Genomic DNA, 23,356 nt, shown 5'->3' with positions numbered 1-23,356 from the left:
GCTACTTCAATAACAAATGTTGGTTTGGTCCAAAATAATCCAATCGTTATATCCGAATAGCGGCGTTTTTGTTCAAGTGCGTTCCAGACTCTACGAAATGGTAAAGAAGGGTCGTACATACGCAATTCCGTGACAAAAAATCTAAATATAACATTACCGACTCCAAGCATGTCAACTCGCTGTTTAAAATCAATTTTTATGCAATTTTTCTCGTAGAAAAGCGATAATATTCCGACCGGGAATCTCCTTTTCGGCAAACAGAGGGAAAAAAATCACAAAGACGGGGCGACCGGGTCACGCCTAAGCCCAGAGTACCTTGATAGGCCACTTGAGAAAGCGAGAATGTGTTTCAGCCTGGGGCTGGGATGACGACATTCAGGTTTTTCCGGGCTCTGAGCGCCTATGGACGAGCGGAGAGGGAAGTGTCACGTTAGAGCAGAGATCCTTAGTAAAAAGATAGAGATGGCAAAGAAGTTCCAGGAATGGTCAGACAGGCCACTTCCTGTAAAGGAATCTCTCAGGTTTTGACCTGCCATTTGAGTTCTATTATACTCACAGACACCATTCAAACAGTTTTAGAAACTTTAGGTGTTTTCTATCCATATATAATAAGTATATGCATATTCTAGTTACTGGGTAGGATTAGTAACCAGATTAAATCGGGTACGTTTTTATCCAGCCGTGAAAATACTGCCTCTAGCCATAAGAGGTTAATAAGAGATCACCTGGTTAATGTGATACACGTGTTCTACTGTAGTGTTTCACTGAGAGCCTGAAACCAGACCTGTTTTGTGCTAACATCCCAGCTAGCTCATGAGTTGAGCCCCTTGTCCTATTTGTGCTTGGACTTTAAAAAGTTAAGCCAAAAAGATAACACTGTTATTAAAAGTATTATTGAAACATTCAGTGAAGGTTTTAAGGAAGTTTAAAAAAAGTAAAAATAACCTGTCTCTGAGCGTTAAAAAAACTCCCAGGAAAACTTTCAGGGAAGTTCTCAGAACCTCCCTGGAGCCATAGTTAGACGTTCTCAGAACCTCTGTAAGCATAGTAAGACGTTCTCAGAACGTCCCTGGAACCATAGTAAGACGTTCTCAGAACGTCCCTGGAACTCCCCATAGTAAAGAGCGTTCTCAGAACCTCCCTGGAATCATAGTAAGACGTTCTCAGAACGTCCCTGGAGCCATAGTTAGATGTTTTCAGAAACGTCCCTGGGCCATAGTTAGACGTTCTCTGAACCTCCCCTGGAAGCATAGTAAGACGTTCTCAGAAACCTCCCTGCAACCTTAAACTTAATGTTCCCAGAACAGGCTAAGTTTTTCACTTCTGTTTTCAGAATGTTTAAAACGACTCCGTTTTACCAGTCAGTAAAGTTATGACTTCCTCCCTAGAACCAATGGTAAACCAAACATGCATGTTCCCACAACTTTCAATAAACCAAATGCGCTAGTTGGGATTACACTTCTTGTACTCCATGTCATATACCAAATTATGTTGACAAGGAGTAGAATGTTATCCTACAAAATAGATTGGTGCCCAGGCTAAAGAGATCCGTAGGGTTGAGAGCCTGTTTTGAGAGGGAGACCTGGCAAGACTTGTTTAGCTGGACCAAGCTAACTGTAGACTTAGAAAACAGGACATGGATAACTGTAAACTTAGTCAGCAGGACCAGGCTAACTGTAAACTTAGTTAGCAGGACCAGGCTAACTGTAGAATTAGATAGATGATACAGGACCAGGCTAACTGTAGAATTAGATAGCAGGACCAGGCTAACTGTAGAATTAGGTAGCAGGACCAGGCTAACTGTAGAATTAGATAGCAGGATCTGGCTAACTGTAAACCTAGTTAGCAGGATCATGCTAACTGTAGACTTGGATAGGCTAACTGCACCTTGAGGTGAATAGAGCCTTCTTTGATCAATCTGGACTCTGAAGATGTTGACAGCCTTTAGACATCTATCACATCCTGGTACTTCTCCAGTAGAGGCCTGGAGAGAAACAGTTGAAAAGAGTCACTCCACAATATCACCACACTTGACAAGATTAAACACAACAACGTGGACTTGAGACACTATAAACTTCCATAGGCTATAAACCTCAAGATATCATAAATAATCAGCATAATATACCTCATATCATCAATATCAATCAGCATACCTCATATCATCAATATCAATCAGCATACCTCATATCATCAATATCAATCAGCATACCTCATATCATCAATATCAATCAGCATACCTGATATCATCAATATCAATCAGCATACCTCATATCATCAATATCAATCAGCATACCTCATATCATCAATATCAATCAGCATACCTCATATCATCAATATCAATCAGCATACCTCATATCATAAATATCAATCAGCATACCTCATATCATCAATATCAATCAGCATACATTATATTGTATCAGTTGTAACACATTATAATATCCTCAATATACCTGTAATATGTCCCTGACCTCGTCTGGTTCCTCTGGTCTGACTTCATGTCCTCTCCCCCCACTGGTAGCAGGGCAGGGGAAGAGGCTTAGCCGGGGTAGAGGCAGGGCCTGGGGCCTGGTCTGGTCCTCTCTCCCAGGGGCAGGTTCTTTGCCAGGAAAGGTCTTAGCAGGGCTCTGGGCAGCAGAGACACACCAGCCAGTAGATGGGCTCCTCATTCACAATGTCATGGAAGCTCTGGAGGTACTGAGCACGGCTGCAGAGGGCTGGATGGAGGACAGGTTCTGTAAGCAGGAGGAGGAGGAGGAAGAGACAGGGAGTTTACTATGTGGTTATGGAAGGTGTGAAGGTACTGAACACGGCTGCAGAGGGCTGGATGGAGGACCGGTTCTGTAGGCAGGTGGAGGAGGAGGAGGAGGAGGAGATGGAGGTAGAGGAGAAGAATGAGGGGAGAGAGATGGAGGAAGAGGAGGAGGAGATGGAAGTAGAGGAGGAGGAAGAGGAGGAGGAGGAGGAAGAGGAGATGGAGGTAGAGGATGAGGAGATGGAAGTAGAGGAGAAGAATGAGAGGAGGATATGGAGGAGGAGTAAAAGGAGAAGCAAAATCTAATTTACATTTTATTTGTTACAGGCTCTGGAAATCAACTGGTGTTGACTTTACCGTGAAATGCTTAAGAGCATTCCCAACGATCCACAGTTAAAACATAATAACAGAAATGAAAGTAAAAGGAGGAATAAAATACAATAAACAAGAATGGATCTATATACAGGGAGTACCAGTACCAGATCAGTGTGGAGCTACCTACAGACCCAGATATATCTCTGCACAGAGGATAACTTTATTAGAGTTACCAGCCTCAGATTGCAGCCCAAATAAATTCTTCAGAGTTCAAATAACAGACACATCAGAACATCAACTGTTCAGAGGAGAAATAAAAGCTGAAATAAATCATTCTCTTTACTATTATTGTGACATTTGACATTCTTAAAATAAAGTGGTGATCCTAACTGACCTAAGACAGGGAATTTTCATTAGGATTAAATGTCAGGAATTGTGAAAAACTGAGTTTAAATGTATTTAGCTAAGGTGTGTATGTAAACCTCCGACTTCAACTGTATGTATGTATGTATGTATGTATGTATGTGTATATATATATATCTAAATAATATATGTCTATACATACAGTACCAGTAAAAGTTGACACATCTACTCGTTCAAGGGTTTTCTTTATTTGTACTATTTTCTACATTGTAGAAATAGAGAAGACATCAAAACTTATGAAATAACACATATGGAATCATGTATAACCAAAAAGTGTTAACCTGTTGGGGCTAGGGGGCAGTATTTTCACGGCCGGATAAAAAACGTACCCGATTTAAACTGGTTACTACTCTTACCAGAAATGGGAATATTCTGCATATAATTAGTAGATTTGGATAGAAAACACTCTACATTTTCTAAAACTGTTTGAATGGTGTCTGTGAGTATAACAGAACTCATGGCAGGCCCAAACCTGAGAAGATACCATGCAGGAAGTGCCCTGTCTGACAATTTGTTGACCTTTATTGGGCATCTCTATCAAAATACAGCATCTCTGCTGTAACGTGACATTCTAAGGCTTCAGTGGCTCTAAGAAGGCGCCAGAAAGTGGAATCGAGAGCTCTGCAGTCTCTGGGCGAAAAACAGCAGTGTTTGTGAGTGGTCAGGCTGGGAACACTGACACTGGAGCGGCTGCTTGCATCGAGAGGACTACATTTTTTCTTTCTCTCTTTGACCGAATACAACGTCGCCCGGTTGTAAAATTGACGCTATTTCATGAGAAAAAAATCGGCATAAAAATTGATTTTAAACAGCGTTTGACATGCTTAAGTACGGTAATGGAATATTTTGAATTTTTTGGGCACGAAATATGCCCGGCGTCACCCTTTGGATACTGACCTCAAGCATCGAACAAAACGGAGCTATTTCAATATAAATATGGAATATTTCGAACCAAAACAACATTTGTTGTTGAAGTAGAAGTCCTGGGAGTGCATTCTGACGAAGAACAGCAAAGGTAATCCACTTTTTCTTAATAGTAAATCTGAGTTTGTTGAGGGGCCAAACTTGGTGGGTGTCAAATTAGCTAGCCGTGATGGCCTGGCTATCTACTCAGAATATTGCAAAATGTGCTTTCGCCTAAAGCAATTTTAAAATCTGACACCGCGATTGCATAAAGGAGTTCTGTATCTATAATTCTTAAAATAATTTATGTATTTTGAACATTAATCGTGAGTAATTTAGTAATTCACGGAAGTTTGCGGTGGGTATGCTAGTTCTGACATCCATGCTAAAGTAAAGCTGTTTTTTGATATAAATATGAACTTGATTGAACAAAACATGCATGTATTGTATAATATAATGTCCTAGGAGTGTCATCTGATGAAGATCATCAAAGGTTAGTGCTGCATTTAGCTTGTGGTTTTGGTTTTTGTGACATATATGCATGCTTTGAAAATGGCTGTGTGATTATTTTTGGCAGGGTACTCTCCTGACATAATCTAATGTTTTGCTTTCGTTGTAAAGCCTTTTGAAATCGGAGTGTGGTTAGATTAAAGAATCCCATCAGTGATGAAATATGCTCCCCTTAATTTCTGGAATCACTGAGGTGGCATCATAGTCAGTAGTGTCAACAAATTCATGCAGGTTCTCGAATGAATCAGTATTTCCTTCATCAAGTCGCCTGCCCCACATTGCAAGCTTTCGAAAGTGAAAGAGCTGATCTTGTCTGTGACCTGAGGGAGGTGTTTATCTTTCCCTTGAAGCAGTAGATTTAGTTCATTTAGCTTTCCAAATATGTCACTCAGGTAGGCCAGTTTGGCGGAAGTTCTCATCACTACATTTTTCTGCGAGGTCATACTTGTGTTCCTGCTCCGAAAACATTCTTATCTGCTCTCTGAGCTCAAAAACTCGGGACAAGACTTTTCCTCGTGACAGCCACCTTGCTTCACTGTGAAACAGCACAGCTTGATGTTCAGCTCCCCATCTCTCACAGATAGCAGTCCAGCATTTTGAATAGCTCTTCAGCTGTGGCTCTGTCTCTGACATATTTACAAAAAAGTGATCCTCACACGGGAGTTTGTCATGTCAAAACGTACATAAGCAACAGAACAGTCTTTGTTGCTGTCAGTTGCTTCACTGTAAGGTAAAACGTTTGTCTTTGAGTTTATCTACCAGCTGTTCTTTAAGATCGTTAGCAATGTTATTTATACGTCTGGCGACAGTGTCATTGGACAGAGGGATAGTTTTTATTTTTGCAGCACTTGCGTCATCCAGCATGACAGAGACCATGTCTAATGCTGCAGGCAGTATCAGCTCCTCTGCTATGGAGTGGGGTTTTTGCACTGAGCAATTTGGTACGCCACCTTATATGATGCTAACAGTGCTCGCTGGTTTACTGAGTAGCATTCACAAAGCGGGACGATTGTTGGCAATATTCGCACGTTTTCGCTGAAAAAAACTCAAGCGGCTTATCAGTGTGATTGGGGTGAAATGTCTTTAAGTGACGCCTTAATTTATTTGGCTTCATGCTGTCCGCTACCAACATTTTTAGACACAGTAAATATACAGGTCTTCCTCGTCTCCCACCGTAGTCACAGTGAAGCCAAGCGCTACATACGCTCTCATATTCCTCGTCTTAGCTTTCGGGAGACTTACGTTTGTCTCATTATCTCCGGCTCTCTCCGCCTTTCTTTTCATCCCTGTTAAATATTTTCCATGGTGTCTCTTAAGGGTTTGTTATCTGCACTTCATATCTCCTGCTCTGTGCTGCGTGGTCTTGTTCCCGGTGCAAAAACCCTACTCCCTGCGGCAAAAAAAAGCATGTTCCCCCCTGGCATCGCGAGGTCCTCCAGGGGGCGCGCCCCACTATATGAGAAGGACTGACTTAGTGTATGTAAACTTCTGACCCACTGGAATTGTGATACAGTGAATTATAAGTGAAATAATCTGTCTGTAAACAATTGTTGGAAAATTAATTGTGTCATGTACAAAGTAGATGTCCTTACCAATTTGCCAAAACTATAGTTTGTTAACAAGAAATTTGTGGAGTGGTTGAAAAATGAGTTTTTAATGACTCCAACCTTGGTGGCGTATGTAAACTTCCAACTTCAACTGCAGTATGCAATTTGTCCCTATAGTGGACAATTGTTGTTTTAGGAAGTAGCCTAAAGACCAATAAAGAAAATGTCTATAAAGTTTTGTGTATCTACACATGGAAACAAATGTAATAGTGTTTTGTAATTTATTATAGCAGTTTTTAGGGCACGTATGTCACGTCCTGACCAGTAGAGGTGTAGTTGGGTCAGGACGTGGCAGAAGGGAGTGAGTGTTTTATTGTTTCATTTAATTTTTGGCGTGTGACTTCCAATCAAGCACAGCTGTGAGGTTGTGGTTGATTGGGAGTGCACATAAGTCTGCCTACGTTTCCGTTGTGTGGTGTGGGTAATTGTGCTTTGTCACTGTTGTTGCACCTGACAGGACTGTGTTGGCTGTCAGTTTTGTTGTTTTGTGAATTGTAAGGGTGTTCGTAACATTAAAAAATGACGAACCCTAACTCCGCCGCATATTTTGGTCCACTTCTTCCATAGACAACGCCGTTACAGAACCACCCACCAAAGGACCAAGCAGCAGAAGAGGAGGAAGCCACAGGAGAGAAAAAGGAACAATGGACATGGGAGGACGTCCTGGACGGCAAGGGAGCCTTCACCTGGGAAGAGATCCTGGCGGAAGGATCGCCTCCCCATGGGAACAGGTGGAGGCACTCAGAGAGTGGAGGCAGCTGGACAGAGGAACCATCGGAATGTTACGCTGGAACACGGTTGGCTAGGAACGCGAGAGGCAGCCCCAATAAAAAATTTTGGGGGGCATGGGACAGTCGGTGGAGCTGAGGTCGGAACCAGAGCCAGTCGGGATGACATTGAGGTGAGCGAGGATATGAGACAGAGACTGTGATGGGGTTAATGGGAAAATTAGGAGAGAGAGATGAGAGAGCTGCTAGGTGGTGCATAAGTACGGTTTCGCCTAATGAGCGTGTCGTGGGTATGATGTCACCTGAGGCGGCTCTCCATCTCGTCCTGAGGTGCGGTTGCTGGTTGTCTGGTAAGACTGTGCCTGCGCCCAGAAACAGGCCTCCTGCATGTCTTCCCAGCCCTGCATCCTGTACCTACGCCCAGAACCAAGCCTCCTGCATGTCTTCCCTATCCTGGTCAAGCCCGTGCCTCCTCCACGGACCAGTACTCCAGTGGGTCTCTATCCTGGTCAAGCCCGTGTCTCCTCCACAGACCAGTCCTCCAGTGGGTCTCTATCCTGGTCAAGCCCGTGTCTCCTCCACGGACAGTCCTCCAGTGGATCTCCCTATCCTGGTCAAGCCCGTGTCTCCTCCACGGACCGGTCCTCCAGTGGGTCTCTCCACCCTGGTCACTCCTGTGCCACCTCCTCAAGCCAGGCCTCCGTTATGTCTCCCCAGCCTGGTGAATCCTGAGTCGGAGCTGCCCGCCCGTCAGCAGTCGTCGGAGCTGCCCGCCCAGTCAACAGTCGTCGGAGTGGCCGGACTGCCCTGTTCTGCCAGAGTGGCCGGACTGCCCTGTTCTGCCAGAGTGGCGGACTGCCCTGTTCTGCCAGAGTGGCCGGACTGCCCTGTTCTGCCAGAGTGGCGGACTGCCCTGTTCTGCCAGAGTGGCCGGACTGCCCTGTTCTGCCAGAGTGGCCGGCCTGTGCCTGTTCTGCCAGAGTGGACTCTGTTCTGCTGCCCGGCCGGCCTGTCAGGATCAGCCGAAAGTGGTCCTCCTGCCCTCCGGTCCAGCCCGAGTGGCCCGCATTGCCTTCCGGCCCAGCCCGAGTGGCCCGCATGCCTTCGGCCCAGCCCGAGTGGCCCGCATGCCCTTCCGGCCCAGCCCGAGTGGTCCGTCTGCCAGGGTCAGCCCGGTGGCCCGTCTGCCCCGCGGAGCGATCGGCGCCAACAGAGTGGGCGACGCCGAAGGTGGAGCGAGGTCCACGTCCTGCACCTGAGCCACCTCCAGGATAGGTGGGTTGGGGAGGGAGGGTGTAGACAGTGCCGTCGGTGACGGCAGCCACCTCTCCTTCCCTCCCTTATTGTTTAGGTGTTCCTTTTTGTTGGATTTTTTTTGTGTTTTCCTTTTTTTAGGTGCATCCCGGGGTCTGCACCTTGAGGGGGAGTACTGTCACGTCCTGACCAGTGAGGTGTAGTTGGGTCAGGACGTGGCAGAAGGGGAGTGAGTGTTTTATTGTTTCATTTAATTTTGGCCGTGTAACTTCCAATCACGCACAGCTGTGAGGGTTGTGGTTGATTGGGAGTCAATATGGTGCCTACGTTTCCGTTGTGTGGTGTGGGTAATTGTGCTTGTCACTGTTGTTGCACCTGACAGGACTGTGTTGGCTGTCAGTTTTGTTGTTTTGTTAATTGCATAGTGTTCGTAACATTAAAATGACGAACCCTAACTCCGCCCGCATTTTGGTCCACTTCTTCCGTGGACAGCCGTTACAACGTAAATGTGGCTCATTTGGCCAACTATCCCTCTGGCAGCACCAGGTTGGATCTGAATGCATATGGGTTTCTCAAATATCTGGTAAATTAAAAATCTTCCCTATCATGTTGTCCGGGGCACCAAATTTTCTTAAAGGAATCTCTGAAATGGCATATTGATTATATGAAGATTTTATAATATTCCACATGAAAATCTGTCAACAATTGGCTGGAAACCTAGCTATAAACAAACTAAATTCCAATTTAGGGAAATATTAATTGTAAGCGCTTAAAAGACTATGAACTGAACTGAATGATCTAAAGGGGAGTCAAAAAGGGAAAGATAGAAGATATTATTGATTTACCTTTTGGCGGTGTGTCTACATACACCAAAACTTGGGTAACCAAAATTAAACTTGAATTTAACCAAAACAAAAAAGGTTAAATAAGGGTCATTGAAAACATTTATGGTAGGTTTATTAAATTGATAAATCATCTACGTTCCAGTTGCTTTTAAGTCCTCTTAAATTATTTTTTTAATATATATTATCTTAAATTGTATATTAAGATATATTCTCTTAAATTGTATATTTAGATATATTATCTTAAAATGTATAATTAGATATATTATTTTAAATTGTATAATTAGATATATTATCTTAAATTATATATTAAGGGTGATTGTTATAACAGCTTCTTACCAGGTGTGGTGGAGTTTGGTTCTGGGCCTCCTTCAGAGACTCCTGGTAGCGTTGATGTGTTCTCTGGAGAAACTGCATGATGTCTGGAGGACCCTGGACTGTTCTGATCAGCACCTGGCTCGCACACACGCATACACACATTTACACACACAGAGCAACTTATCTTAAGATAGCTGCGATGACAACCACGTATCACAGTCATAGTAAGTAAAACTTTATGATATTCGTTTCTATTAAATTTATTTTCTTGTCACCTGCAGCATGGTGATGACTCTGTCCAGGTATAGCAGCTCCTGGTGGCAGAAGTCAGCATAGCAGTGGGCAGGCAGACGTCTGGAATACATCCATCTGAGGAAGGCGGTGTCGAGGGTCTCATCTGCTACTCTCTCACTGGTCTCCCACAGGACGTCATAAATACTCACCTCTTCAACCAGCTCTGGGGGAGGGAGGGGAGAGAGAGAGAGAAACTATATATATTTTTGTTTGTATTGCTTTGGTGCAGTTTTCACAGAGTATGTGGTACATTTTAGCAACGATTAGTACAAAATCCAAAACAGATCATCAAAAAGACAGTTGTTTCAAAACTCTGAGTACATTTTCAATTGACTATTACAACACACAAAATCATACAGACACTTTTTCACCAAAACGTAGTGTTTCATCTAGAAATACATGTTTCACATTGCAATACATGTTCATATAAAGAAATTGCTTTTCACAATGCAACCCTCACTTTACTTAAGATATGATTCTCTTCTCATTTGTTAAAATACATTTTACTATCACTCTAATATATGCCATTCATGTAGCAGGTGCTTTATCCAAAGTTTTGGTATGTGACCCCAGTGGGAATCAAAACCCACAACTCTGGTGTTGCTAGTGCTATGCTCATACTAATTAAGCTACACAAGACACGATACATAAATACAATGAAATACATTTAATGATATCAATCCAGAACTACAGTACCAGTCAAAAGTTTAGACACACCTACTCATTCCAGGGATTTTCTTTATTTTTACTATTTTACACATTGTATAATAATAGTGAAAACATCTAAACTAAGAAATAACACATTGAATCATGTAGTAACCAAAAAGTGTTAAACAAATCAAAATATATTTGATATTTGAGATTCTTCAAAGTAGCCACCCTTTGTCTTGATGACAGTTTTGCACACTCTTGGCATTCAGCTTCATGGGGTAGTCACCTGGAATGCATTATAATTAACAGGTGTGCCATGTTAAACGTTAATTTGTGGAATGTCTTTCCTTTTTAATGCGTTTGAGCCAATCAGTTGTGTTGTGACAAGGTAGGGGTGCTATACAGAAGATAGCCCTATTTGGTAAAAGACCAAGTCCATATTATGGAAAGAACAGCTCAAATAAGCAAAGAAAAACGACAGTCAGTCATTACTTTAAGACATGAAGGTCAGTCAATGTGGAACATTTCAAGAACTTTGAAAGTTTCTTCAAGTGCAGTCCAAAAGCATCAAGCTCTGTGATGAAACTGGCTCTCATGAGGACCGCCACAGGAAAGGAAGACCCAGAGTTACCTCTGCTGCAGAGGATAAGTTCATTAGAGTTACCAGCCTCAGAAATTGCAGCCCAAATAAATGTTTCACAGAGCTCAAGTAACAGACACATCTCAACATCAACTGTTCAGGAGGAGACTGGAGTGAATCAGGCCTCCATGGACGAATTGCTGCAAAGAAACCACTACTAAAGGACACCAATAAGAAGAGACTTGCTTGGGCCAAGAAACACGAGCAATGGACATTAGACCGGTGGAAATCTGTTGTTTGTTCTGATGAGCCCCAATTTTTGATTCCAACCGCCTTGTATCTGAGACGCAGAGTAGGTGAATGGATGATCTCCGCATGTGTGGTTCCCACCATGAAGGAGGAGGTGTGATGGTGTGGGGGTTGCTTTGCTGGTGACACTGTCAGTGATTTATTTTGAATTCAAGGCAAACTCAACCAGCATGGCTACCATATAATTCTGCAGCGATGCTCCATCCCTGGTGTGAACTTAGTGGGACAATAATGACCCAACACACCTCCAGGCTGTGTAAGGGCTATTTGACCAAGAAGGAGAGTGATAGAGTGCTGCATCAGATAACCTGGCCTCCACAATTACCTGACCTCAACCCAATTGAGATGATTTGGGATGAGTTGGACCGCAGATTTAAGGAAAAGCAGACAAGTGCCCAGCACATGTGGGAACTCCTTCAAGAATGTTGGAAAAGCATTCCAGGTGAAGCTGGTTAAGAGAATTCCAAGAGTTTGCAAAGCTGTCATCAATGCAAAGGGTGGCTACTTAGAAGAATCTAAAATATATTTGGATTTGCTTAATACTTTTTTGCTTACTACATGATTCCATATGTGTTACTTCATAGTTTTGATGTCTTCACTATTATTCTACAATGTAGAAAATAATAAAAACTATATCAGGCTTCTATTTGCAATTCCAAAAATGTTTTTCACCAGGTGCATTTACTGTGATGTGGATGAGAACCTATGGCCAAATGCTCCAGACAGGCTTGATGCTAACTAACGCCTGCTAAACCTTGTTTCTTTCATTCATTCATTTAATTTGTATCATCTGATTACAGTACACCTATGTTGTAATGATATCGGAACAATACATTTATGTCTTAATTTCCCAAAGACTATTCCATATACTATTTGAACTCTTCCAGGCGTGTTTTGAGACAGGCATTATTCCTTCTGTTTAGTACAAATCCATAATCAAGCCGTTCCAAAAATCCTCCAAAAAGGACCCTAAAATCACATTGAACCATAGAGGGATTGGTCCCATTAGCACTGTGTGTAAATTGTATTGCTGCATTCTAAATAACAGGCTCTGCCACTATCTACAACAGTCTGGTCAGCTTGCTGATGAATAGAATGCTTTAAGAAAGCCAGAGTGTTTGATGTGATTTTTTTTGTTATGTAACTTCAATTGATGGACCGGTGCGTCAATCAACTCCAGGGGGTGAAATAGCTTGCCTCAGTTTTTTTTATTTTCAAGCGGAAAATATATTTTGCTGAAGGGAGGGCCATCCATTTTCATTTCAGAGAGATTTGATTTTCGCCATGTGACATTATTATAAATAATGTTTACTCCCTAAGTTGAGAAAATGTCATTATGTTTTGGTGATTAAATCAATGTTCTCATTGTATTTTACTGTAAACATATATTTTGGATCAATGGTTGTGTGGTGAGAGATGTCTCCAAACAAAAATGGATGCTCTATAAAAAGGTTTTGAATAGAAGACTGGCTGCATTGCAACTGTTACCAGTTTGGAGTTTTGTACTAAGAGTTCTGAAAATTCCACACATACTTGTGAAAATAGCACCAATGTGAGTAAGAAAATAAGTAACTAGATAGTCATTTTCCATGAAGGTAACCTGTGGGGTTGCTTTAACTCAACAAGTATTGTTGTGGCAGTGGAACAAATGTTAAAACGCTTTATTTAAGCAAAGTAATGAAATATAGTCAAAAATAATAACAAATACACCAATATCTGGTCTGTTTACTTTGATGGACTACTATGTGAATCTTATTACTTTGGAGTGTGGGGCAGTTAGGTCACATATTTCATCACTAACAACTATAGTCAGACTACTACACTTCCACTCATAAGGAATTAGAAAAGTTTTAGGATATTATTTAGGGAGGAAATATGATTACATTTACGTCATTTAGCAGATGCTCTTATCCAGAGCAACTTACAGTAGTGAATGCATACATTTCATTTCATACATTTTTATTTCTTTATTTCCTGTATTGGCCCCCATGGGAATCGAACCCACAACCCTGGCGTTGCAAACACCATTGCAAACACCATGCTCTACCAACTGATCCACAGGGATATGGTGCATCTAATGGAAGTAGTTTAGAAGTTTGTTAGTGTTACATTTTATTTGGCTGGTTTAGTAGAGGGAGTGACTGTTGAAGAAATAGTTGATAGTAGCGTTCAGTGGGTAGTACGAGTAGATAGATATTAGTAGATAAATGTTAGATATTACTTGTTAGATATTAGTAGTGGTAGATAAATGTTAGATATTAGTAGTAGTAGATAAATGTTAGATATTAGTAGTAGTAGATAAATGTTAGATATTACTTGTTAGATATTGGTAGATATTAGTAGTGGTAGATAAATGTTAGATATTACGTGTTAGATATTGGTAGATAAATGTTAGATATTGGTATATATTAGTAGTGGTAGATAAATGTTAGATATTACTTGTTAGATATTGGTAGATAATGGTCGATATTAGTAGTGGTAGATAAATGTTAGATATTACTTGTTAGATATTGGTAGATAGTAGTGGTAGATAAATGTTAGATATTGCTGTACTGTCGGAACAAGAAGCACACGCATTTCGCTACACCCACAATAACATCTGCTAAACACATGTATGTGACCAATAACATTATATTTTATTTCATTTTTGTTGTTGTTCTGAATGCAGTTAGACGGTTGAGCCCTCGGACTATCAACCTCGTGCTATCTTCAATCTGCACAGACAACTAATGACCTTTACACACTATCTGCTAACTGCCACGGACACAAGAATGATGTATTCTTCTATAAAAGCAGAGACCCGACTACGTTTGTTAAGTTTTCAACTGAACAATTCTTGGTGATGGTTGATTGCTTCATTTTTGCAAATCTTATAAAATTGTTGTTTGAAAGAATCTGCAGTCTCTCTCTTCCTGTAGAACTGCTACCACAGGTAAGTGGGTTAGAGATGTTAAAATTAGCATAATGCATAATCAGTCTTAATTAGAACATTCTAAAAGTTCTATAGCAGTTAATTCAACAGTGGGAAGTTAGCTACATTAAACTAGTTCTATAGCAGTTAATTCAACAGTAGGAAGTTAGCTACATTAAACTAGTTCTATAGCAGTTAATTCAACAGTGGGAAGTTAGCTACATTAAACTAGTTCTATAGCAGTTAATTCAACAGTGGGAAGTTAGCTACATTAAACTAGTTATATAGCAGTTAATTCAACAGTAGGAAGTTAGCTACATTAAACTAGTTCTATAGCAGTTAATTCAACAGTGGGAAGTTAGCTACATTAAACTAGTTCTATAGCAGTTAATTCAACAGTGGGAAGTTAGCTACATTAAACTAGTTCTATAGCAGTTAATTCAACAGTGGGAAGTTAGCTACATTAAACTAGTTCTATAGCAGTTAATTCAACAGTGGGAAGTTAGCTACATTAAACTAGTTCTATAGTAGTTAATTCATCAGTGGGAAGTTAGCTACATTAAACTAGTTGATGCAGTTAATTCAACAGTGGGAAGTTAGCTACATTAAACTAGTTCTATAGCAGTTAATTCAACAGTGGGAAGTTAGCTACATTAAACTAGTTCTATAGCAGTTAATTCATCAGTGGGAAGTTAGCTACATTAAACTAGTTGATGCAGTTAATCCAACAGTAGGAAGTTAGCTACATTAAACTAGTTCTATAGCAGTTAATTCAACAGTGGGAAGTTAGCTACATTAAACTAGTTATATAGCAGTTAATTCAACAGTAGGAAGTTAGCTACATTAAACTAGTTCTATAGCAGTTAATTCAACAGTGGGAAGTTAGCTACATTAAACTAGTTCTATAGCAGTTAATTCATCAGTGGGAAGTTAGCTACATTAAACTAGTTGATGCAGTTAATTCAACAGTGGGAAGTTAGCTACATTAAACTAGTTCTATAGCAGTTAATTCAACAGTAGGAAGTTAGCTACATTAAACTAGTTATATAGCAGTTAATTCAACAGTAGGAAGTTAGCTACATTAAACTAGTTCTATAGCAGTTAATTCAACAGTGGGAAGTTAGCTACATTAAACTAGTTCTATAGCAGTTAATTCATCAGTGGGAAGTTAGCTACATTAAACTAGTTGATGCAGTTAATCCAACAGTAGGAAGTTAGCTACATTAAACTAGTTATATAGCAGTTAATTCAACAGTGGGAAGTTAGCTACATTAAACTAGTTCTATAGCAGTTAATTCAACAGTGGGAAGTTAGCTACATTAAACTAGTTGATGCAGTTAATTCAACAGTGGGAAGTTAGCTACATTAAACTAGTTGATGCAGTTAATTCAACAGTAGGAAGTTAGCTACATTAAACTAGTTCTATAGCAGTTAATTCAACAGTAGGAAGTTAGCTACATTAAACTAGTTATATAGCAGTTAATTCAACAGTAGGAAGTTAGCTACATTAAACTAGTTCTATAGCAGTTAATTCAACAGTGGGAAGTTAGCTACATTAAACTAGTTCTATAGCAGTTAATTCAACAGTGGGAAGTTAGCTACATTAAACTAGTTCTATAGCAGTTAATTCAACAGTGGGAAGTTAGCTACATTAAACTAGTTCTATAGCAGTTAATTCAACAGTGGGAAGTTAGCTACATTAAACTAGTTCTATAGCAGTTAATTCAACAGTGGGAAGTTAGCTACATTAAACTAGTTCTATAGCAGTTAATTCAACAGTAGGAAGTTAGCTACATTAAACTAGTTCTATAGCAGTTAATTCAACAGTGGGAAGTTAGCTACATTAAACTAGTTATATAGCAGTTAATTCAACAGTGGGAAGTTAGCTACATTAAACTAGTTCTATAGCAGTTAATTCAACAGTGGGAAGTTAGCTACATTAAACTAGTTCTATAGCAGTTAATTCAACAGTGGGAAGTTAGCTACATTAAACTAGTTCTATAGCAGTTAATTCAACAGTGGGAAGTTAGCTACATTAAACTAGTTCTATAGCAGTTAATTCAACAGTAGGAAGTTAGCTACATTAAACTAGTTCTATAGCAGTTAATTCAACAGTGGGAAGTTAGCTACATTAAACTAGTTCTATAGCAGTTAATTCAACAGTGGGAAGTTAGCTACATTAAACTAGTTGATGCAGTTAATTCAACAGTGGGAAGTTAGCTACATTAAACTAGTTCTATAGCAGTTAATTCAACAGTAGGAAGTTAGCTACATTAAACTAGTTCTATAGCAGTTAATTCAACAGTGGGAAGTTAGCTACATTAAACTAGTTGATGCAGTTAATTCAACAGTGGGAAGTTAGCTACATTAAACTAGTTCTATAGCAGTTAATTCAACAGTGGGAAGTTAGCTACATTAAACTAGTTATATAGCAGTTAATTCAACAGTAGGAAGTTAGCTACATTAAACTAGTTCTATAGCAGTTAATTCAACAGTGGGAAGTTAGCTACATTAAACTAGTTATATAGCAGTTAATTCAACAGTGGGAAGTTAGCTACATTAAACTAGTTCTATAGCAGTTAATTCAACAGTGGGAAGTTAGCTACATTAAACTAGTTATATAGCAGTTAATTCAACAGTGGGAAGTTAGCTACATTAAACTAGTTCTATAGCAGTTAATTCAACAGTGGGAAGTTAGCTACATTAAACTAGTTCTATAGCAGTTAATTCAACAGTGGGAAGTTAGCTACATTAAACTAGTTCTATAGCAGTTAATTCAACAGTGGGAAGTTAGCTACATTAAACTAGTTCTATAGCAGTTAATTCAACAGTGGGAAGTTAGCTACATTAAACTAGTTGATGCAGTTAATTCAACAGTGGGAAGTTAGCTACATTAAACTAGTTCTATAGCAGTTAATTCAACAGTGGGAAGTTAGCTACATTAAACTAGTTATATAGCAGTTAATTCAACAGTAGGAAGTTAGCTACATTAAACTAGTTCTATAGCAGTTAATTCAACAGTAGGAAGTTAGCTACATTAAACTAGTTGATGCAGTTAATTCAACAGTGGGAAGTTAGCTACATTAAACTAGTTCTATAGCAGTTAATTCAACAGTGGGAAGTTAGCTACATTAAACTAGTTCTATAGCAGTTAATTCAACAGTAGGAAGTTAGCTACATTAAACTAGTTCTATAGCAGTTAATTCAACAGTGGGAAGTTAGCTACATTAAACTAGTTCTATAGCAGTTAATTCAACAGTGGGAAGTTAGCTACATTAAACTAGTTCTATAGCAGTTAATTCAACAGTGGGATTAGCTACATTAAACTAGTTCTATAGCAGTTAATTCAACAGTAGGGAAGTTAGCTACATTAAACTAGTTCTATAGCAGTTAATTCAACAGTGGGAAGTTAGCTACATTAAACTAGTTCTATAGCAGTTAATTCAACAGTAGGAAGTTAGCTACATTAAACTAGTTCTATAGCAGTTAATTCAACAGTAGGAAGTTAGCTACATTAAACTAGTTCTATAGCAGTTAATTCAACAGTGGGAAGTTAGCTACATTAAACTAGTTCTATAGCAGTTAATTCAACAGTAGGAAGTTAGCTACATTAAACTAGTTCTATAGCAGTTAATTCAACAGTGGGAAGTTAGCTACATTAAACTAGTTATATAGCAGTTAATTCAACAGTGGGAAGTTAGCTACATTAAACTAGTTCTATAGCAGTTAATTCAACAGTGGGAAGTTAGCTACATTAAACTAGTTCTATAGCAGTTAGTTCAACAGTAGGAAGTTAGCTACATTAAACTAGTTCTATAGCAGTTAATTCAACAGTGGGAAGTTAGCTACATTAAACTAGTTCTATAGCAGTTAATTCAACAGTAGGAAGTTAGCTACATTAAACTAGTTCTATAGCAGTTAATTCAACAGTAGGAAGTTAGCTACATTAAACTAGTTCTATAGCAGTTAATTCAACAGTGGGAAGTTAGCTACATTAAACTAGTTCTATAGCAGTTAATTCAACAGTAGGAAGTTAGCTACATTAAACTAGTTCTATAGCAGTTAATTCAACAGTGGGAAGTTAGCTACATTAAACTAGTTATATAGCAGTTAATTCAACAGTGGGAAGTTAGCTACATTAAACTAGTTCTATAGCAGTTAATTCAACAGTGGGAAGTTAGCTACATTAAACTAGTTCTATAGCAGTTAGTTCAACAGTGGGAAGTTAGCTACATTAAACTAGTTCTATAGCAGTTAGTTCAACAGTGGGAAGTTAGCTACATTAAACTAGTTCTATAGCAGTTAATTCAACAGTGGGAAGTTAGCTACATTAAACTAGTTCTATAGCAGTTAATTCAACAGTGGGAAGTTAGCTACATTAAACTAGTTCTATAGCAGTTAATTCAACAGTAGGAAGTTAGCTACATTAAACTAGTTGATGCAGTTACCAAAACAGCTGTATAGTTTGACTGGTAAAAGTTATTTCTGTTCTAATTTTAGATTTGAATAGCAGAGTAGACTAATAATATGCTCTACGTTTTTGTCGAAGCTACTGGGAAAGGGGTCAAAATAGCTGATTAGTGTCAAAGTCACATTGTTTTGAGTGAACAGAATGTTGGAAGTCAGATTTAAAATGGGAGATTTAAATAAAGGGAGCTTTATAATGTTGAAGATATCCCATTAAAGAGGAAGAGATTTTCTAGGAGGAAAAAAAGCTTAATAGTTTAAAAACAATTCCAGACTGGTCAACACGTTTTAAAGGGAAATGCGTTCACAAGTGTCATTAATCATCAGACAGCTGTCATCTTCTTAATGTCAGAGTGCCATTCAACAAGGAGCTGCACCTGTAACTAACCACTATCAGACATCAGAAACTTCTTGATCTCTTCATCTGTCAAGCCTAGGCAATGGGACAAAACAATTCCTACCTCTCTCATGTGCTTTTTTCTGACTTGGTAATGCTGCTAAACCAGATCTAAAAGAAAATGAAAAAAAATACATGAATGTAATTTAGTGTTAATATGGTCTCTGTAAGAACATGTCCAGATACAAGACAGTGTTATCCTGCTACCTTGTCTCCATAGAACACACATAGAACCTCAGCTCTCCACAGGACACATCATTCCAGCCCTGCCCACCTGTTGTCAAGGCAACAACAAATCACACTTCAGTTATTTCAATGTGCTCAGAGTGTGTGTGTGTGTGTGTGTGTGTGTGTGTGTGTGTGTGTGTGTGTGTGTGTGTGTGTGTGTGTGTGTGTGTGTGTGTGTGTGTGTGTGTGTGTGTGTGTGTGTGTGTGTGTGTGTGTGTGTACCTCCAGTGTGTAGCTCCATACAGTTCTCCCCCTGTCCAGAGTTACTGGGCTCATCCTCCTCCCAGTAAACATCGTCAACAGCTGAGCCGTCACTCCACAGCCACATCCCCTCCTTATCACAGAAAAACATTGATTGGTTGATTAATTGATTGAAACCACTTCTTTTTGTTTTTAAACCTGTAGACATTTGACAGATTGATTGACAGACTGACTGACTAATGAATTATTGACCCAGTTTACCTGAGCTGCGTCGTAGCCTCCTATCCAGACCGGCTGGTATGTGTGTCTCCTGACCAGATCCTGGACAAACATCTGTTGACCAGGGCTGTGAACCGACACCAAGTTCCCTCTGTGCTGGGAGCAGTACGACTAGAGGGACACCCAGAAAACACTGTTAGCCCGCTGAGCTAAAGCCCAGGCATTACCTCAGGGAGCAAAGATCAATGCAGGCTAGAAATTGACATTTCCTGAAGTAAATGTGTGCTTGCTAGTCTTGAAGTATCAATGGTTGTGAAATAGTAGTAGTAATTAATAATTGTCTCTCCCTGTTACAAGTGTTACCTCTGCAGTGGCCCAGGTGGCCCAGACGGGGTAGAAGGAGAAGCAGCGATGCTCATTCTGATGCCACCCGGCTGGGCATGGTGACTGGGAGTCCACCCCTTCCACCTCCTCCTCTGTAGTGTTCACCACCCCCGAGGCAGCATCCACCCCTGGAACAACAACAACACACACCGACAGTATGTACTGTTAAAGAGCTGTGGTTGACTTAGTTTACCTGGTACATTAAAGCAATTAATGGAATAATCCCAAAAGTGCAAACTAAGCTAGACCAAGTAGCACCTCAAATACTTTATAGCATTTAGAGTTGTGTTTGACCAGATACAATGCAATTTTACAGTTAACAAATTGACAACAGACTTTCAGCATGCTTATAGAGGTGGACATTGAACATGTACGACGCTTACAAAAATGGTTGATGATTGGCTGAGTGAAAATCATGATAAAAAGATTGTGGGAGCTGTTTTGTTAGACTTCAGTGTGGCCTTTGACATTATCAATCAAAGTCTGATACTGGAAAAACGTATGTGTTATGGCTTTACACCACCTGCTATATTGTGGATAAAGAGTTACCTGACCTGCCTAGTTAAATAAAGGTTACATGGTTTTTTAATTACAGAACACAGAGGGTGTTCTTTATCATTGAATTAAACTATTTACACACACACTGTTTCATTTCAAGTTTCAACTTTTATATTTGCCTGTTGCGAGGTGCAGAGCCATCACTGCCCAACAAAGCAGCAGAGACATTCTACCAACCGATCTACAGAGGAAACAATGATATTATATTACATAACAACATAGCTTTACATTTAATAACCTTTAATAGTGTTAAAGGGATCATGAATACCATTTTAACGTCTCTGTGTGCATTATGAAGGAAGGTAGTGGTTGTTTCACGAGCAAATGCTATCTAGCATTAGCACAATGACTGTGAAGTCTCCAGGTACGGTAGCATTGCAAATGTACCTGTAGACTTCCAGTCATTGCGCTAGAATCGTACATTATGCATTTAACATAACTTAATTTAAAATGACATTGCATAACATGACAAAACATAACACAACTTTTAAGTGACATAAGTTAACATGACATAAGAGAGCAGCTCCATCTGTAACATAGTACATTACCTGTACATAGATCAGAGAATGTTGAGAGTACCTGAGCTAGCCAGTAACACTGTGACAGTAGTAGTAGCTTGGTCCTGGTAGGATAGCTCAGAGCATCTGCTCTTTTCTACCTGCTTCTGGCTTGGATTAGTCACTGTTGAGGAGGAGGAGGAGTGAATTCAGATGACGTGAGGAGAAGAGATGAGGAAATGATATGGTACTGCAGAACAGCAACCAGCCCATATCGTCCTCTCTACACTAGTGGTTGTGTCCTAAAAGCCTCAGCCCTGCCCACTCTCATTATCAGTCAGACTAGAATCACATCAACATCCTGCTAGTTCTAACAACACATCTCCTGTTCTGACAGACTAGAATCACATCAACATCCTGCTAGTTCTAACAACACATCTCCTGTTCTGACAGACTAGAATCACATCAACATCCTGCTAGTTCTAACAACACATCTCCTGTTCTGACAGACTAGAATCACATCAACATCCTGCTAGTTCTAACAACACATCTCCTGTTCTGACAGAAGACACAGAGCAAACCCCTCAGACACGCACTAACCTTAAGTAAGGTCACACACTCGCTCTCTCGCTGTATCACACTTACATATTATAGTGCATGTTAATGTACAAAGAAACTTGGTTGCAAAAAAAAAACATCTTTGCATCTCAACAAATTATTATTTAAGATTGAAAAAGGACTTCGGGCTACACTTGAATGTCTAAAACCAGATGGATCGTTTGACAAATGATGATGGACCTGCAAATTGATTTTGACAAACAAATCAGTCCAAAAACGGTCTCTCTCTTTCAAAATCCCCATGTGGCCCTTAAGCCAAAATTACTATTAAACCCACCCTGATGTAAAGGGACAAGAGGAGAGAGAGAGTGAAAGTCAAATCAAATCAAATCGTATTTGTCACCTGCGCCGAATACAACAGTTGTAGTACACCTTACAGTGAAACGCTTACTTACAGGCCCTAACCAACAGTGCAGTTTTTAAGTAAAACATTGCGTGAGTGAGAGAGAGAAGAGGGAGAGAGAGAAAGAGAGGGAGAGAGAGAAATAAAGAGAGGGAGAGAGAGGGAGACTTTCTTTACTGATACATTCTCATTTCATTTCATTAAAACCTCCCCACACTCCCACCCCACTTTAAAAACAAATAGCTCATGTGCTGCATAATCACATGTACAGATGGAGGGAGAGAGAGAGTGAGAGAGTGACAGAGAGAGACAGAGAGAGACAGAGAGACACAGAGAGAGAGAGGGAGGAGAGAGAGACAGAGAGAGAGACAGAGAGACAGAGAGACAGAGAGACAGAGAGGGAGGAGAGAGAGACAGAGATACAGAGAGATGGAGAGAGAGAGCTAAAGGATCAGCCCCCCAGCTACACCACCTCCAGCTTAGACACAGAGCTTCTACAGGACCAGATCAACCAGTGCAGGACCCAGCTGAAGAACTCTGTCCAGGAGCTGAGAGAGAGCCTTACCACAGCTCTTGAGGAGGTAAAGGCCACCATGAGGAGAGAGCCTTACCACAGCTCTTGAGGAGGTAAAGGCCACCATGAGGAGAGAGTCTTACCACAGCGCTTGAGGAGGTAAAGGCCACCATGAGGAGAGAGATAGTGCAGCCTTTACCTTTACCCACAACCACCACATACCGACCACCCTTTACACACACCCCAGTCAAGAAGGAGGCTCACATGGGGACACCTACTACAGAGAGAAGCTCTCTGGCCCCCCCTGACACACCCCCAGACACCCCTCCTTATACACAAGCCCTGTGTAGCCCAGCCCCAGACCGTAAACCAACTACTCTGGTAAAACCCACTGAGGTGGCCATCCTCCTTGACTCAAATGGGAAATTCATCCAAGAGGAGAAACTCTTCCCCCACCACAAGGTGTACAAAATATGGTGCCCAAAAATGCAGGCTGCACTCCACATCCTGTCCCAGCCTGACTTTGGCACACC

The 23,356-nt window shown here is 40.3% G+C and overlaps 1 protein-coding gene across 2 annotated transcripts; it reads right to left on the bottom strand.

Annotated features, from left to right (window-relative positions):
* Positions 1 to 2,647: 2,647 nt before the first annotated feature.
* LOC123728303 (ladderlectin-like) lies at positions 2,648 to 21,560 on the bottom strand. Of its 2 annotated transcripts, none has more exons than XM_045700342.1 (10): positions 21,431 to 21,560; positions 20,971 to 21,032; positions 20,273 to 20,421; positions 19,952 to 20,080; positions 19,712 to 19,823; positions 19,469 to 19,535; positions 19,326 to 19,372; positions 9,928 to 10,109; positions 9,674 to 9,787; positions 2,648 to 2,732 (listed from the first exon to the last, which is right to left on the bottom strand). In XM_045700342.1, exons 2-10 carry the CDS (start codon positions 21,017 to 21,019, stop codon positions 2,667 to 2,669), a joined length of 915 nt encoding a protein of 304 aa, XP_045556298.1. In that variant the 5' UTR covers positions 21,020 to 21,032; positions 21,431 to 21,560; the 3' UTR covers positions 2,648 to 2,666. The 2 variants fall into 2 exon arrangements, with proteins under 2 accessions (XP_045556298.1, XP_045556297.1); XM_045700341.1 differs by having other exon boundaries at positions 21,400 to 21,559.
* Positions 21,561 to 23,356: the final 1,796 nt, after the last annotated feature.

Source organism: Salmo salar, chromosome ssa17 (genome assembly GCF_905237065.1).
Source record: "Salmo salar chromosome ssa17, Ssal_v3.1, whole genome shotgun sequence".
Taxonomy (NCBI): domain Eukaryota; kingdom Metazoa; phylum Chordata; class Actinopteri; order Salmoniformes; family Salmonidae; genus Salmo; species Salmo salar.
The sequence above is the reverse complement of the archived record's forward strand: the minus strand, read 5'-3'. Positions and strand labels throughout refer to the sequence as shown.